The sequence below is a fragment of the Takifugu rubripes genome, chromosome 7 (assembly GCF_901000725.2).
Source record: "Takifugu rubripes chromosome 7, fTakRub1.2, whole genome shotgun sequence".
In the NCBI taxonomy this organism is placed as follows: domain Eukaryota; kingdom Metazoa; phylum Chordata; class Actinopteri; order Tetraodontiformes; family Tetraodontidae; genus Takifugu; species Takifugu rubripes.
The window spans coordinates 1,380,898-1,397,871 of record NC_042291.1 but is presented as its reverse complement, the minus strand read 5'-3'; the positions used below and the strand labels follow the sequence as shown (position 1 = coordinate 1,397,871).

The following is a 16,974-nucleotide window of genomic DNA, read 5'->3' as shown; positions in this document are numbered from 1 at the left end:
ACATACATGCATTCTGACAAAACTAGCAATATACACAACAGTATATGTTTAAATCGGCATGAATGTCCAAAGATGCCCTTCCCTGACTGGTCTTGTAATGTAATCAAGTTTGTTCTTCACTGGATTCTCCTTGAAACTCAACAACACACTTATTGTCATCCACAAGAATGACGACAGAACCCCTTAATTTTGTACAACAAACGACCCAGCCAAAAGGTTTTGATCACAGAACTTTTATTTTTTTCAAAAGGAAGAAAAATCCACATTCTCAGGTAAAGACTGTAAGGGAGGAGGCAATAATAGTGGGACAGTGTGAGAAGCAGGAGCCTTTAAAGTACAGCTGCTGAAGGTTATACATGAGCCAAAAAGCTTTTTTTCTACAGCGCCAGCAGAAGATTTGACACACATCTGCTTAAATCACAAATTCCAGAAAGAGCATATTAACATTTGGGGGGGAAAAAAACACTGTGGGCTTCAAACATACTTTCAGATTCTTCCAACTTTTGGCCAGCAGCAGTTTTTGTGAAGTTAGAAATCAACCTTCGCGTTTAAAAAAAAACAAAAAAAAAACCATGGCACCCAAACAGTTTGAGATGGTGGGATTAAAAAGGGAGACCAAATAAAAATAGAAGAGCAGCCATATTGTGAGAGGAAGCTGGGGTCTCATCGATGCTAATTCAGGAGACGTCTGAAAGACACGGAGAGCATTTTAAAAGAGGCCACAGCAGCAGGTTGCGAATGAAACATGAGTCGGGATACTCACAACTAGCAGGCCGGGCTCCATATCTTCGCATGATCTGATCTTGTGTGAATTTCACAAAAGACTCATATTGTTCTGCAAAAAGAGGAAAGATAAGATGAGCGTGTGCGTCTAAAACAGAAAGTTGAGCCTTTTTGGATTCCGGCCTTTTAATGGGAGCGCACGGAACATTCTTAAGACACTTGAATAATCGTGCAACCTTTATGGTGCTTATCTGCGCCGGGAACTATAAACAGATCGCACGTTGCCATGGACACCAGCACAGCAGACGTCATCAGCTCCCTCTTTTGATTACCTGCAAGTTTTGTGTTGAGGATCTGTTCGTACTCCTCCCTGATCTTCTCCTCGTGGTCTTTCAGCAGCCGCTCGCACAGGTAGCTCACCTGCTTCAGTGTAAACGACGGCTGGTCCTTTCTTGAGGCACCTGGTGGACAGAACCACGGATGAGCCGTGGACTCACATCAGGCAGGAGTCACAGGACGGGATGACAGCGAGGTAACACGGAACCAACAGGGTGACTGAGGGGTCAATTCTGACCACGAATGTGTCTGTTTCCACGACAACTGAAAACCCTGTTTTTACACTGGAATGGCAGGAGGACAGGAAACACTGTGGGATGCATTCCAGACCTTTGTAGAAGTATGTGGGCTTTGGTCCTACAGGGTAGGACAGAACCTTGGGATGGATTAGGGTTAGACACTCCTGGATTAGGTGATCGTGAATCACCAGCAGGTGTGGCTTGCTGGTCACCTTAGAGGCCAGATTAGTAACAATCAATATGATCTCTGAGGAAATGACCCTCAAATGACCCTTTAAAGCTTATGCGCCTTAAAAACTACTCCACCAAAAGCTCCAAATAAATAACCCTGACCCGTCACTGCTATTTGGGCTCTCTAAAACAGCTTCATGGGACACGAGGAGCAATCCGTCCACGCAAATCCACCTACCTGGTGGGGAGCTGGGAGCGTGGAGGGAGGAACTGGGGCTGGGAGCATCGCTGGAGCTACAGGCCTCAGTCTGGTTGAAGGCCCCTTCCAGCTGTCGCCGCCTCTGGATGCGGCTATACTCTTGACGGAGATTCTGGAAGATCTGCTCTGTGGGCGGAACATAAAACAAAGAGCAATGTCTCAGTTATTCAACATATGGCATCGACACCGAGGAGGAAATTAGGAGTCCTGGGGGAACAGGAAGTGTGTGGCCACAGAATTTCAGCGCCTCATTTGCAAGCTTGAAGCTATACTTTTGAATATAAGACCTCATTTAAATGCCCTGTTGTCTTCCATCCGCGCAGCTTAAACCTGACTCAAGAGATACCTGCAGGATCCAGAGCTAATAACTCGTATGCGGGAGGTCACGTCACCCAGCGTGTTGTGTCTATCTGGTGAGCGGCACCTCTTATCTTGGGTGGGGAGGGAGGCGAGAGCACACTTCAAACACCACATGTTCTTGTCTGGAGGAAGGAAACTAGATGAAAATTATTTTCTACTCAAGAATGCCATGTTGGCAAAATGGTTTTTTTTAAACGCACCAGTATAATGGAGTTTGAGTCACTGACGTTTTGGGAACACAGCAATAAACCTCCTTTCTTTCCAAAGGGGAGGTTTGCGTTTCTTTTCATGGATGTTTACGCAGTGTTTCCTGGGGGAAATCCTGCATTAATCTTGCCATTGTTTTTTTAAAAAGAAAACCACTTGCTGCTACTTGTGTCCTCTGATCGACCGAAACTGAAATCATTGTCTTTGCAGCCGTTCGTTAAAAACAGTGACCGCGGTCCAGAAATCAAGGCTACAGCAGACAATTTACACGTTCATCTGGATAAAATGGTGAGAAAATCATTCTTCAGCTAGTTACTCTGGTTCTGAGGCACAGCTGAACATTTAGCAAAATTCCTCTTTCGTTATTTATCCAAGTAGTTAAACTACAGTCAGTGCTTGGCAACCGTGACCGGACCGCGAGCAGGCACGGCGATTAATCAGAGGTTTCCAGGAAGAAGGAAGGAGGAGGAACCACAGAAAAGGGCGCAACTAAGGTCTTACGCAGTCAAAACACATGAAGAGGGCAGGATCGGCCAGACTGGCACGGTGGAAAGAGAGCAAAACAAACGACTCTTGACTCGGATCCAAATGGAGCTTGGGATCTATCAAAGCGGCATTTTCGACTATACCTCGGTTAGATTTCCGTTCTGGTCTCGCTGTAATCAAATACGAAGAGCTGGGAAGAGCAGGCAGGGGCCGTGGGAGCGTGACAGCTGCATTCTGAGTAAATACAAAAGCTCCCGAGCTCAGCTGGAATGGGCAACTCCAGCCAGGGGCTTCTTATTGGGTACAATCTATGTTAAGATCACACTGTAGATGACTCTGATCCTGTTTAAATAGATGCAAGGACGAGGCTCAATATATCACTTTCATTTCACCAATATGGCGGAATAACTTGCACAAAGTGACACCATCAAGACAAGAACAAGGAACCGATATATCCAAACCTTAAAGTGACACCAGGAACGTTCCACGCTCCGGTCATGAAAATGTCAAACGGCAGTAAAAGACTCCGCTAACATTAACTGATGCCGGTAACTTCTGGGAATGGAGCAAGGGTCATCACACAGGCATGCATATTAATGTTAACCCCAGCATATTCCACAGTAGGAAGTCAATGCAAACAGCAGATACATGCACAGGAGGGACGGGGGGGGGGGGGGGGGGGGGGGGGGGGGGGTTTACCAACAGAAAACTAAACCTCACTGCCACAATCTTTAGTGTGCAGAATGCACAGTGCAAGTGAAGGCAACACGGACGCCCAGGACAGGATCCTGACAATGACAGCAGTTAAATCACAGCCTTGGATTTAGCATGCAGAGTCTGTACTTACGGTTTATCTGCATTCAGTAAAGACACTTTCACTTTTCAGACAAAATGTCAGCAATGAATGACTCTTAGATTGGCGAGTAGAATTTAAAACGCTTTAGCCCATTTATACACTGGTCAACTGCAAAGAATTGATCTTAAAACGCCCGCCGCCCCATATCTTCTATAGCAATGCTGATTACCGGTGTTAAATGTAATTCGACGAATTTAAATCTTGACCTGGGCCTGCAGAGGACCGGAATGGCTGGGGTGTACAGTCGGAACCCCCCACCTCGGTGTAAGACAATTGTGGCACTAAAGCCAAGAAACATTAGCCCAGCAGCTCGTGAACAGCCTGCAGTGATGGGCTCGATGCCCCGGTACCGCTCGTCTCCTCGGGAGAGCCAACATGCTACGGCGTTAGCCGGGCGCTTAGGCTAATATTTTCTTTCATCGCAATTTTTAAAATGCGATCATTCGAGGGCAGAGCCGTTGTTAACATCCCCAGAAGTGGAAACTATAAACTGCCAGCCGCATGAATTCAATTTTATTCACTCGCCAACTCAAAGCGTTCTCGGAAGCAAATGATCATTAGCTGCTCAACAATTCCACGAGCCGGAAAGAGAACAGCTTTGTTATTCGGTGTGCGAATACATTATCAACATTTACATTTCGTGAGTTAGCATTATAAGAGCTTTTCGTTTCCATACGTTAGCTTTCATGCGTTAAGGTTGAGCCTCCAACCCCCATTCTGACTCTCAACTTGCTAGCTATCCATTCCACTCCACCCAAACCCCCTCCCCCATAATACCCACCCTTAAAAACGAAGAGAAAAGGAGAAATGCGTCTTTATTCCTTACCTGGGGTGAGACGGTGTTCACCTCCTATGGCTGAGGGAGACATCGAATGTGTAGGACTGTCGACCGGGGGACGGAGGTTGCATCTTTGTGGCGACGGAGTGCTGGGAGTCCCCGGTAGTGGATTGCACCTTCTCCGCTTGGGAGACTGGGGACTGAGGAGGGCCTCAAACTCCATCGACCGCTTTAAAGTAGCCCCACAAGCCATGTTGGTCAAACAAAACGATAGAAAAACAGTCTAGGGAAGAAAAAACACCCAGAAAGCCGGGGTATTCGGTTGTAGACCGTAAGCTTATTAGTCCTTGGCTTTCTTGGGCCGCTCTTCCTCTCCACAACAACGGATTTTCTTCTCTGAATAGTAAAGCCCGCAGCCGAGCCTGCCTGCTCAATTTTTAAAACGTCACAATGGCAGACCGTTCCATGTGGCGAAACGGGGGTGACTCGCAAACGGTTCGTTCAAAATCTTTCACTTTTATTGAACATAACGATCAGACGGGCGTCTTCATTTCAGTTTTTACCTGGATTGTTTTGAAACGGAATGTAAAACGGACGACAACTTGCCGATTAAACGGTTTTACCATTTTTGACTCCCACCTGCTGAGGCGATTCATTGTTCTCGCGTTGAACTTAAATCCAAGGTTCACGAGACGGGGATGTGAAAATTTGAACAATTAAAACGTCAACTTCCGAGTCAGCCAAATTGGGACATCGTGGAAATGATTTAGATTTCTATGAAAACCGTGATTACATTTTTTTAAAAATTGCACTCTGGCGTGTCCATATATCACATATAGTCTGTTACGTGTATTAGAAATACCATTTGTAATATGTTGACGATGTCTTGCAAAATAAAGAGCACATGCCTAATATTGTAAGTATGCTAGTCTCCCCCCCCCCACACACACTTAAAAGGCTGATAAGATTTTTTTTTTTTTAAATATTTCAACAATTTAAAAAATTCAGTGGTATTAAGTAAATATATAAACGTCTTCTGATGGTGATAAAGACTATGGTAGCAGAAAATTTGTGTCAAAGTCCCGAGATGGCACATATTTGTGTTTTATTTGGTTGAAGTCTGGATCATGGGTGTGTCAGTAAATAACTACACAGATATCTGTACATTGGAGCGGTGATATATTTATTTTATATTGATCCTGCATATGTGTTAGGGTATTGTATTATACAATGGTTGTTTTTTTATTAATCAGTCATTAATATGACTTGTTTTTTTTCACATGACTGCACATTTTTCACTTACATAAAATACTTAAATATATAAACCTAGTTAATTCATTTTTAAGATGCCACAAAAAGACTGACATGGCCACAATTTGGGACTTTTTGGTGTGTGCTTGTTGTCATCCTGGCTCGTGTCTTTATCTCTGCTCGGATTCATGCAGTAAACATTGTGTCAAACCCCCTCTAGCTCCAGGCTTTTGTTGAGTTCTGCCATTCATGTAGGGGTAGTGTAGATATACCACAAGGTCTTCTGTTCCTGCATATTTGGTGGGGCATTCTCAAACACAGACAAGGGAACACACAACGAATCTGCCTTTCTACTATGTAGCGACCCGCTGTCAGCACTTTCCTTCATAGAGCTCAGTGTGTGACCAAGAGTGTTGTTCTGACATGGCAGAGGGGTCAAAGGTTATATGTCACATTATCTGACATCAGAACAAGCCAAGCAGCATTGCAACAATTAGCTCATGAATTGAAAAGCTTTATTTTGACATGACTCTGTCACTAGTATGAAGTTCTATCATACATTACATTTTAAAAAATAAAATAAAACTAGCATGTGGTCTCTTGGATTTTCAGAGGAACCTGGCAAAGGAGGACAATACACTGCAATATGCTTCTCTAAATTTATCAAGCCTTCCTTTAAACTTTACATTTTACACTTACAACTTAATTTATAGCCTTCATTGCCTCCACAATGAGCACTAACACAGCAATGGAAATAAACCAAGCGTGTGAGTTTTTAATATACAGTATAGCGTTGTTCTTGTGATACCATACAGCCATAAATGCAGACTTGTCTCTGTACCGCTATTTCTTCACCCAATGTTCATCTGCTGATTGTTCACTATTTCGGAGACGGAGTTAAGTCTAATGCTTCTGGTCCCGGGCACCTCATCTTTCAAATATGGGTTGGTTGTGTTCTCCTCTGTAGAAGGAAAGCCTGGGCTTAAGTCCGCTGAGGAAGGTCTACACCTCCCAGTGTCACACAGTTTCGCTAGCAACTGCAGCAGAGCAAGTCTTAGTTCTCTGCAGCGGAGTGCATACAGCAGAGGGTTGACTGCAGAGTTGACTAGGCAGAGGGTGCTACAGAATGCAAAAGCCTTCCGTTGAGCGGGTGTCAGCTGCCTGAAGACATCAGCTAGCATGAAGGAGAGTGCAGGGAGCCAGCAACCCACTAGTATAAGTAGGATCAGACCAAAGGTACGAGCTAGCCTGATATCCATCCTCATGCGGGCATGGCCGGTCCTCACTGGTCCCTGGAAGCTTGTCATGGAAGCTTCATGGCGATGGGCTTTCCAAAGAATAAGAGCATAAGCCCCTAAAATCAGAGCCAATAGTACAAGGATGAAGCTAGTCCAGCAGGCCAGATAGTCTGGGTTAATGTATGGAAAAAGCTCTGAACAAGCAGGATTTAGGTCAGTTGGACATCTCCATCCCATCAGAGGCAAGAAGGAGATGAAGATAGTGGTGAGCCAAAGGATCAGCAGACTCAGCAGAGCTCGTCGACGGGTCAGCAGCACCTTATAGCTGGAAGCCTGGTAGATGCACAGATACCGATCCAAAGCAGTTAGAAGTAAACTCCCCACTGAGCTGGAGAAGGCCATTGTGACACCACCTAATTTAAAGAGGTAGGCAGTGGCACTATCACTGCGGCGAAAGAGGTGGAAGTCCAAGAAACTGGTGGTGAAGAAGCAGCTGGCAAAAACATCAGCCAGCGCGAGGCTGCCAATGAACAGATAGGAAGGCCGCTTCCTCAGGGTGGCTGTGGAAGCTATGACTCCCAGCACGATGGCGTTTTCCATCAGCGTGATCGGACCTGCCAGTAAGCAGATGGTGCCAATGGCTTTCTTCTCTGCCTCGACCAGGACCATGAAGCATCCCAGATTCTTACAAGACCTGTTGTCTGTGAAAGAGCACATTTTAGCTGACACTCTACACAGGAATACTTTATACATTCCAGCAAAGGGAAATTACTGTTTTACACTGTGTTATTAGACACAACGCTCTTATTAAAACTTTATCATGTAGGGGTATAAAATCATTACAAATTGCTTACAAGACTTAGAGGTTCAAAGTGTATCAAAATAAATATTTTAGTAAAAGACCATGTTTACAGACTGTTTTGGTAAAGTGAGAGTTCCTCATCACACAAGTAAAACCTCTTTGGCAATGAAAGGCAACAACCATTGTTATTTAAATAATTCTTGTGCTATGTCTAAAACACTTTATTTAATAATGCCCTTCTCTGATGCTGTTAAATAAAAAATGTCAAATAAAAACACACCATCATTTGTTCTGCTATAAAGTGCAACTTTAACGTAACAACAGAAACATTTGTACATAAATGCATTACTTGGGGAAACTGCACGTATCGATCTTTTATAAAGTTACAAATACTGTACCCATAGATGCTGAGGAGTTTTCTTTGGATCCTAAAGACACTTGATCTTCCCAGGCCTCCATTTCAACCTCTGACTGTTTTTGGGTTTTGTTATAGAGCTCTTTGAGAAAAGAAGTTGATAGATGCAAAAGATATAGCTTAATTGTCCATAAGGTACGTAACATACAGTTTGTGTCAAGCAAACACAAAATAAATGTCACATCATGCTGGAGCGTTAAGATAAAAAGCTAAATGTGTTGCTTTGTTTTCCTCTTCAGCGTCTGCCTACTTTGTTGATGAAAACCCTTTTACGTTTTACATTTAGAGGAGGAGACCGGCAACTTCCTGTGGAGAAACACTTAAAGTGATGACATGTCCTCTCTTTGTCAATATTGAAATTGTAGAGCTTAAAAGGACCATGATCATTTGTGAGTCCAGTCTGGCCATGCATTTAGAGATCAGGGTAAATAAGGCAGTGATGATTCGTTATCTGCTGGAGCTGATCCGCTTGAGATAACTGCAAGAAGGCCGTAGATCTTGGTTTACAGCAGGTCATAAAGCATTTCTTACTTAATTTCGGGTAAAGATCCATGAAGCCTCATACTGTAATCTAAATGCATTTAACTGAACTAGTGTCGTATTTCTCTCTCACAAATATACACATATAGAGAATTTAAATTTGATGTTACGTTCCTGCAACACATGAATAGGAACTCAGCGTCTCTCATAGCTTCTTTTCATGTGTAACAGGAAGAAGAGTGCCCCCTTTTGGAGAGAGAGGGGATGTGTTTGATGTTCCTGACTTGAAGGTCACAACAGGATAAAAAACAAATCTCCAGCAGAGTGTATAATCAGTATGCAATCAATAGATTAAACCTGCTGATGGAGGCTGATGAGAGAAGCTTTAATTAAACTGAATCATTCTGTAATCAACTGACAGCGATTGTATGACGCATGGAATAGAAAAATGCTTCCATTTTTCCACATCTGAAATGTATAAACAAGTTGCTTGATTTTTAGAAATGACAAAAGAAGTAACTTTTTATCTTATGCTGCTTTGATTTGTTTTGCCCATCTTTCTAAATCAAGAAGGCATAAGCTATATAGTTGGTGATGAATTGTTTTATTAAACAACGCTTCAAGGACCAAATTTTTTTCATCTCAATATCCGACTACGTGTGTTTGGACTGTGAATATTATACCCCTGGGCTGCTTGTCTCCTATGAGGTGCTATTTTTCATTTGCAGATTACTCTCTTTAGACTCGTACTAACCGGATATTTCTAAGCTTCCTCCTGGTTGGATACATGAGAAGGAAAAAGCAACATCTCTCGCGATATGAACAATGAAACCTGATGTGGCAATAACTCCTTAAGTCACTCTTGCAGCCAGCGACATTGTTGCAAAATACCTTACAACCTACCTTTACAATGAAGAACATGAAAATATTCTTTAATACATTTATCATTACATCAATGTATGAATGAATGAAATGCTATTATTGTGTCCTGCATAAACTGTATGGCCATTTTATAAGAAACCGAAAAGACAAACCAGGACCCGAGCACGTCATCATCGACACATCAAGCCGATTAGACAACAAAGATACAGATAAAACAGCCAGATCCTCATTAAATAATATCTTTCTTGAATCATCTTATTTTGTACAAAAGAAAATGAGACTCACTGTCTACGTCATATAACTCACACCTTTCACTTATTCTGTTCTTCTCAGCAAATATTCTTAAATACGAGATATTTGCAATGCAAATAGATAAATGTTAGATGTGATGTAACAAAACCATTTTGTCACATTTTAATAGAATTATCTTTAGTCTTTTTTAGTTAACAGCAATGTCCAATACAATGGCAATGTTGGTTAAAAGCTGCAGAAACATGTGGTTAAAAGCTGCAGTGGTTAAAAGCTGCAGAAACATGCAAAACACAAAAAATAAGCATCTTGAACCTTCGAAGGATATATTGTTGAGAAAACCTGTCCAACTCAAAGGAATTCCTCTTCATTTGAAACCTGTAATGACTGACTTTTAACACGCTTACCTTGGAGATTCAGAGATCAGCGCAACTCTCTTTCAGCAGCACTGCAGACCACAGCACGATTGCACAGAGCTGTAGACTTGTCTGGTGGCTAACTGAGGGGTGAAGCTAAGGAGTGTGGTTGTGATGACATGAGGGAGGAGACACACACGCACGCACACACGCACACAAATCATGTACATCCAAATGGGCTTTTCACTAGTGTTGCTGTAGCAGTCTCTCGGGGAACTCAAAACGTGTATTTACTCTTATTTTAAAAATAAAAAATAAATACAAACTGGAAAATCAATCCTATGTTTCAATTCCCACAGACCTGAGCATCACATGGGAGGAGTACACTTAAAGGTGTTAGTGGTGGCAGCCGAAAGTGAAAAACATGTCAATAGAAGAAAACCAGTTTGTGATAAACAAGCAAAAGTGACCTTTTAAGATTCCATGGGGAGATTTTCAAATGCATTAGCAGCCCGATCGAGACAGCCTACAACTCTCACGGTCAGAACTGTAGTTGAAAGTGTCTCAGTTGTTCATCCTGTATGACTTGTTTCATCTGATAAAAGTCCATCAAGGTAGCCAAAGACATCGTGTCATGAGGTTATTCCTGGATGGGCAGCAACACTGTTTCCTGCCAACTATTTCACTGATTACTTTCAATTAATCTTCATTTTGCAGATGCAATGTATGCTCACCCCTTCCCAAGGACAACAGCCTACGTTTACCATATTTTTCAAATATCCGATGCTCTCTTGGGGGGAATTTAAGTTCTGTTTTTGGTGTAACTGCATTGAAGACTCCAAAAATTACCATTGGTGGGCGGATTTAAGGCGCAGTACTGTTTATGCACGACAGGGGGCAGACCGTAGCAAAGTGGTTCGACGCAACTCTTTAACCCCGAGAACTGAATGGTGAGACAGATGAAGGCCTTTTTTAGAGAGAGATGTTTTCTGAAAAACCTTTAGGTATTCAAAAAGATATATAAATATGGACCTTAAAGGAAATAGAAATCGGGTGTTGTCTTCCCCTCCTGTGGCTTGATAAATCCAGCAGTACAGAAGGAAGGAAATGTGATTAGAAGCAGACTGCTGCGCGCTCTAATAAGCTTTCTTCTCAGTCACTGTCTGTCTGACCAGTGGCAGAACAGAACACAGGACTGAATGCGGCTGGAAATGTTCAATTAGCAGCTGGATCACGTCACTGTCACACAAACCTCTTTTTGGAGATGACCGTGTACATAAACAGTGTACAGCGTATGGGTACAGCTGGAATTCATTAGTCACATTTCCTCTCCAATATCAGATCACTGCAGTGAAAGGAGAGGCAAAAAGATCAAAGAAAAATCAAATTACTTAATGGAAAATGATTTGATAATTCTTAATGGTTTTATTTGGGCCTGAGAAAGTGAAATATAAGCCCTTATGTATCATCCATTGGTACTGATGTCAATATAACGATAGACACTTTTGAGCAATTATGTGATTATGAGTTTTATGAATGGGAAACTCAAATCATTAAGATGAATTTAAACACAAAGCTGGTTGGTGATACTTTAAACTTTAAACTGTCAACTGTCAGGTGGACAAAAACCTCTTTAATTGGTTTGTAGTGACACCGTCAAGTTATTTTTGGGGGAGAAGGTTTTCCTTCTCTCTCTCTCTCTCTCTCAGGTTTATTTGCCCTTATTTTCCAACTTGAAAGGAATTGCAAGATTGAAGGTTGAATAGGATTTCACTCAAAGGCAACAGTCTGGGTTTCCGTTTTTTTTCCTTTATTATAATATTTCCATCAGGGTGACTTCTTAGTTTAGAGACAGACAGCCCAAGATCACAACAGGTAGCCCAGTGGCCACTAGGTGAAAAACCTTGAAATAGAAAAGAGAAATATAAACATATGGGACTGTTCGACAAAGAAATGAACATGTTTAAGAACGCACACAGACATTACACATAAAACCCAACAGTCATAAATATAAATGTGCAAACTCGCAATAATGTAACCAAGGAAGTAGGCTACACCATAATTTCATTAAGACAACCAGGTTTAACTGTGTTTCAGTCGCTACAAACTACAACAATATGTCTGGGCCTGCGCCTCTCACTGAACACCAACATCCTAATTGTAAACAGTACTGTTTGTGAAAGTGAACGTTCTAACTCAACAATCAGCGCAGTCACAATACAGTATTACGTCTTTCTTCCGACACACTGACATTTAAGGCTTAAAACAAATTAAAATGGTGCTTACCAACTGTCCCTCCAGATCTTGCGAGCAAACACCTCGAGAATTGTCTCATTGCTTTTCTAGCTTGGGAATGAGGACAATTGGAAACACCTTGCAGGTGTGGAAGGCACGCCTCTGCGTGGTGACGTCACAAACCTTTCACTATTCTACTTTCAATTAGACTTACCCACCACCAGGAACCACTAAAGTGCCAAGCAAGTAACAAGGGGTTTGGCTTTACACCTCCCACTCGATCACACAAACTACTGTTGTGATGATCGCCATGTACAAAAGACAAACTAAATATTTACTGTTATAGAGATCTTACCCTTACTTTTGCTCCTCAACAGGCAATAGAACTACCAAATGCCTCACATCTCTATGGAGAACTGTGGAATGCGACTTGTCATTTTTAGCTGTCCTACAGTTAACAGAATCATTTACATTTTTAAACATTGGAATGCAATGACTTTGGACCACTTTTACGTCAACATCTCTGACGATGCCTCTTGCATCAGGATTGGCCCTGACCACTTTGCCCAGTTTGTACTGTCCCCGGAGAGAATTCTGGTCACACACCCAAACAATGTCCCCTTCTGAGACATTTCGATGCAAGGTGTGCCACTTGTTTCAAATGAATAGGTTTGGGCATACCAGTTGACTCCAGCTTTTCCAGAAGTTGTTTACCTCACATTGGATCACCTGGAGTCTTTTGTAAGAGTAACTCTTAAAGTCGAAGGTGTTAAAGTCTCTGCTGTTAGAAGCGCGGCCAAGCAGGAGAGAATTTGGTGAGACATACCGGATGCAGTCCTCCTTGCTCTGCACTCTGGCTTCAATTGGTCTTTCATTAGCCAAGTTTGCAGCTGTGAAAAGGACCGTCTGGAACTCACTGCAGCTCAACATGGTGTTCTTGTCAAGGGCTTGGAGAGCTCTTTTAGCAACACGGACAGCAGCCTCCGCAGTGCCATTCCGGTGTGGCGAGTCAGCTGGATGGATCTGCCACCTCCACTCAGTGCCTCTACTCACTGCATACTCCACCAAGGCTGCTTTATTTTGGAATTCCAGAAACTGGTATAGGTCTTGTAGTACCGGCTTTGCTCCGATGAAATTAGTGCCAGGATCTGACCAAAGCTTACTGGGATGCCCTCTTATGGCTGTGAATCGTTGATATGCCATCAAGAAGCTTTCACTTGACACAGAATTCACTAGGTCTAGATGGATTGCTCTACAAGCCATGCAGGAAAACACAACACCCCAGGTTTTCAGTGTCACCCTTCTCTTGACATCATCCTTCATAAGGTAAGGACCAAAGAGATCCACAGTGGTAAATTGGAATGGTGCTGCAGGCTGTGTCCTTTCAGGGGGTAGGTCAGCCATCACCTGCTGGCAACGTCTTGCCCGTATCTTCCTACACAACACACAGCCGTCAACGACCCTTTGAGCAACCCTTCTGCTTTTGATGACCTACGCTTTGCACCTCATCTTAAGCAATGTCCCTGCCACTCCATCATGACTCCAACCGTGAGCTTCACGAGCCAGCAGCGTGGACACCCAAGCATCATAAGGTAATAGAGGAACTCCTCTGTTATCATTTCTAAAGCTCTGAACACGCCCACTAGCGACTAGCAGTCCAGTGCTTGGATCTTTATAGACCACCAGACGATTTCGAGTGGAGTCCTGAAATTTTACACCTTGCTGCGTGGCAAGAAAGATGTCCCTCAGGGTGTCCTCTCTCTCTTTAACAGAAATGGGTCCCTTTGAAGAAACTGCCTCCCACTTTGACATACTGGGGTATTTGTTCTCAAAATCCTTTAAAAAGCTCAAGAAGTTCTTAGCAGCCCTCCAGACTAGCGTTACCGTCTTGATGAATTTTGCGAGAGTGCTGAATCGCTTGGCATCAACAAGGTGCTTGATTTCAGACCCTGCCAATGGTCTTCTTGGTTCCGCTTTAGACGTCACCATCTTTTGCTTTGGGTCATTTGCCATGGACCTGGTGATGGCAGCTACAAAAGCTTTCCTTTGTAGTTTGCTTATGTTTTCTCTGGCGGTGGTTGCTATATCTTTGGCAGACTTGACTGGCCAAGTGTCTATTGGATCTTTCAGGAAATCGGGCTCTCTCTGCCAAATGGAATGTTCTGTCAGACTCTCAGGACTCGCACCCCTTGTGATCATGTCAGCGACATTTTGTGGGGCGGGGACCCACCACCAGTCCTCAGCTCTGGAGTTGGTTTGGAGCTCACCAATCCGGTTGGAAAAGAATGTTTGAAACCCATAGCATTCTCGCTGAATGGCTCCAAGGACGGTTTGACTATCCACAAAGTGGAACCACCTGTCAACTTGAATTGGACTGTGGGACTGAAAATACTTCTTTAGCCGTGAAGCGATGACAGCACCACACACCTCTGCCTTCACAGCATCGCCCTTTTGGTCAAGGGGTGACAGTTTAGCTTTGGCCTCCACAAGTCTGATGATTGGGCTTTCATCCGTCTCCCATCTTAGGTACATCACTGCCCCATAGGAGTGCTCACTTCCATCAGAGAACGTGAGCGCCCATGGCTTTCCGATGAAGTTTGATGGTGTTAGAGCCCTTTCAAATTTCACATCTCTGAGCCTGACATATTCCTCAAAGAGCTTGATAGCATCCTCTCTTAGCTCCGCTGAGAGGGCCTTGTCCCAAGTATCCTTTGCAGGATGCTGCTCACTTCTAGCCTCCTGAAACGCCCACCGGGGAGTTGGTTGGGCAACACAAAGGCATCTTTTTGCATGGTCTCTTGTCTGTCGATGTGGTCTCCCCTCCCACTTTGGCCAGAAAAAACCCATGGCTTAAGGGCAAACCCTCCTGCTTTAAGAATATCCTCCACCCCTTTTGTAGTAGCCTGCAATTGCTTAAGGTCATCATGTGATGTGAGTATATCATCCACATACGCGTTGCGGTGAAGAACTTCACGCTCAGCTGTCAGGTGACTAAACTGGGGAAAACTGGCAGTCTTTCTTAAAGCGATACACGCACCGATACGGGGTTTCACTCTTGAGCTCTCGGCACAGTGCTGACGCGCCAGTGTCGCTCGTCCCATCACTAGTGCTTACCAACTGTCCCTCCAGATCATTGCGAGCAAACACCTCGAGAATTGTCTCATTGCTTTTCTAGCTTGGGAATGAGGACAATTGGAAACACCTTGCAGGTGTGGAAGGCACGCCTCTGTGTGGTGACGTCACAAACATTTCCCTATTCTACTTGCAATTACACTTACCCACCACCAGGAACCACTAAAGTGCCAAGCAAGTAACAAGGGGTTTGGCTTTACAGACACTGCTGTTTTTTGTTTTGTTATTGTTTTTCTGTGGGTGCTTTTCTGTAACAGGCTTCAAATTCATTTGAAACTTCAACTTTCCTTTTTCCACCAATATTTCCAGGGAACTTTATTAACAGGTATTTATTCTCCTAGGTAACACAAATTCCTGTTAACCTGTGTGCATTTTCCCAAACTTCATATTTCTGAAAAACGTTTTTAAAATCAGGCTTTTGAATGATAGGAGTGTACTAAAAGAAGCCTTCTCAACTATTTGCAGATTTCTTTTGGTGTGTGCCCTACTTTCGCCGGCTTGTCAGCTCTTTTTCCACAGACTTGATCGTTTTGAGCCTCTGAATTTATTCCTCGGCCTTAACCTCATCGCCCGCCCACCTCTCACATCTTATCTTTTGCTCCATTCTCCAAATGATAATAAGCCTTCCCCAGCCCAGAGACCCACCCCCTGAGGATTCCAGATAATCTGAAAGTCCTCCCCCCTCTTATCAGGGAAAGTTTGTGGTTTGGGGGCCCCATCCCCCAGGTAGTTTCTGCAAAAACTCACAGAAAACCCTTCAAAGCACAATTAAATGATAAAAAATTCCTTCTGTGGAAAAGGGGCTTATGAACCTGGCTCTGGTTTCCCAGTCAACAGCTACAAATAAAGGCTCATATTAGGAAGCAAAAAGTGGATTTAGTAGAGTTCAAACAACTTTATTTCATTCCGTTTCTAAGGAATAGCCACTGTGCATTGACAGCGTGCCTTTTGGAGCCCTCATATATGGATGTTTGTCCACCTGATGACCTACAGAAGCCTGTGGCTGACCTATTTTCCATAGACGGCTCACTTTTGGAACGGCCTGCCTCAAAGGCTGCTTCGCCCTGGGGAGTGGACCCACGTCATCAGCTGGGTGATCTGGCTGGCACAAATACTGTTGCGCAACTCTTTTAAAGTACAGACATTTAAACAAGTTAGAACAGGAAAAATGGAAACTGCTGGTGTCAAATGACACTGTGGTTTCTGTTTAACAGTAATCTGCCTTGCTGGGGAAACTGTAACAATAGTATTAATTTTAACCCCCCAAAAAACATCAAGGGTAAAGATTTACAGAGTTACAGATGATTAGTTTTAATAGCAGCATTCATAGCAGTGATTCATGATTTAGGCTTGACTATCGAACTTAGTTTGTTGTGAAGACAACTGCGCAGATGGGGGATGGGCAACCCTAAAGCCAGGTTTTATTGTATAGTACAGGCTGTTGCAGCTGTTTCAACCGAAATGTTTGGTTCATGTGCACAAACAGGAAGCGAAACAAGAATGATCGGTACACGGTAAG

At 43.3% G+C, this 16,974-nt stretch overlaps 2 protein-coding genes and 1 long non-coding RNA gene across 3 annotated transcripts; all 3 read right to left on the bottom strand.

The window, feature by feature from the left end:
• Positions 1–217: 217 nt before the first annotated feature.
• On the bottom strand, positions 218–4,884 carry akirin1 (akirin 1). Its single transcript, XM_003965658.3, has 5 exons — positions 4,464–4,884; positions 1,708–1,854; positions 1,056–1,184; positions 764–835; positions 218–688 (listed from the first exon to the last, which is right to left on the bottom strand). The coding sequence occupies exons 1-5, from the start codon at positions 4,666–4,668 to the stop codon at positions 678–680; spliced, it is 564 nt and encodes a 187-aa protein (XP_003965707.1). The 5' UTR covers positions 4,669–4,884; the 3' UTR covers positions 218–677.
• A 1,481-nt stretch (positions 4,885–6,365) lies between these two features.
• On the bottom strand, positions 6,366–8,380 carry cnr2 (cannabinoid receptor 2). Its single transcript, XM_003965657.3, has 2 exons — positions 8,105–8,380; positions 6,366–7,605 (listed from the first exon to the last, which is right to left on the bottom strand). The coding sequence occupies exons 1-2, from the start codon at positions 8,265–8,267 to the stop codon at positions 6,518–6,520; spliced, it is 1,251 nt and encodes a 416-aa protein (XP_003965706.2). The 5' UTR covers positions 8,268–8,380; the 3' UTR covers positions 6,366–6,517.
• A 3,517-nt stretch (positions 8,381–11,897) lies between these two features.
• On the bottom strand, positions 11,898–12,513 carry LOC105416609 (uncharacterized). Its single transcript, XR_964642.2, has 2 exons — positions 12,375–12,513; positions 11,898–11,991 (listed from the first exon to the last, which is right to left on the bottom strand). It is a non-coding gene; the product is annotated as an uncharacterized lncRNA (long non-coding RNA).
• Positions 12,514–16,974: the final 4,461 nt, after the last annotated feature.

Coding starts and splice junctions, on each gene's coding strand:
- akirin1 (XM_003965658.3), bottom strand. CDS start 4,668: ATGGCTTGTGGGGCTACTTTAAAGCGGTCGATGGAGTTTGAGGCCCTC. Junction 1,855..4,463: donor TGAACACCGTCTCACCCCAG/GTAAGGAATAAA, acceptor TTCCGCCCACAG/AGCAGATCTTCCAGAATCTC. Junction 1,185..1,707: donor CGCTCCCAGCTCCCCACCAG/GTAGGTGGATTT, acceptor TCTGTCCACCAG/GTGCCTCAAGAAAGGACCAG.
- cnr2 (XM_003965657.3), bottom strand. CDS start 8,267: ATGTTACGTACCTTATGGACAATTAAGCTATATCTTTTGCATCTATCA. Junction 7,606..8,104: donor AAACTCCTCAGCATCTATGG/GTACAGTATTTG, acceptor GCTCTTTCACAG/ACAACAGGTCTTGTAAGAAT.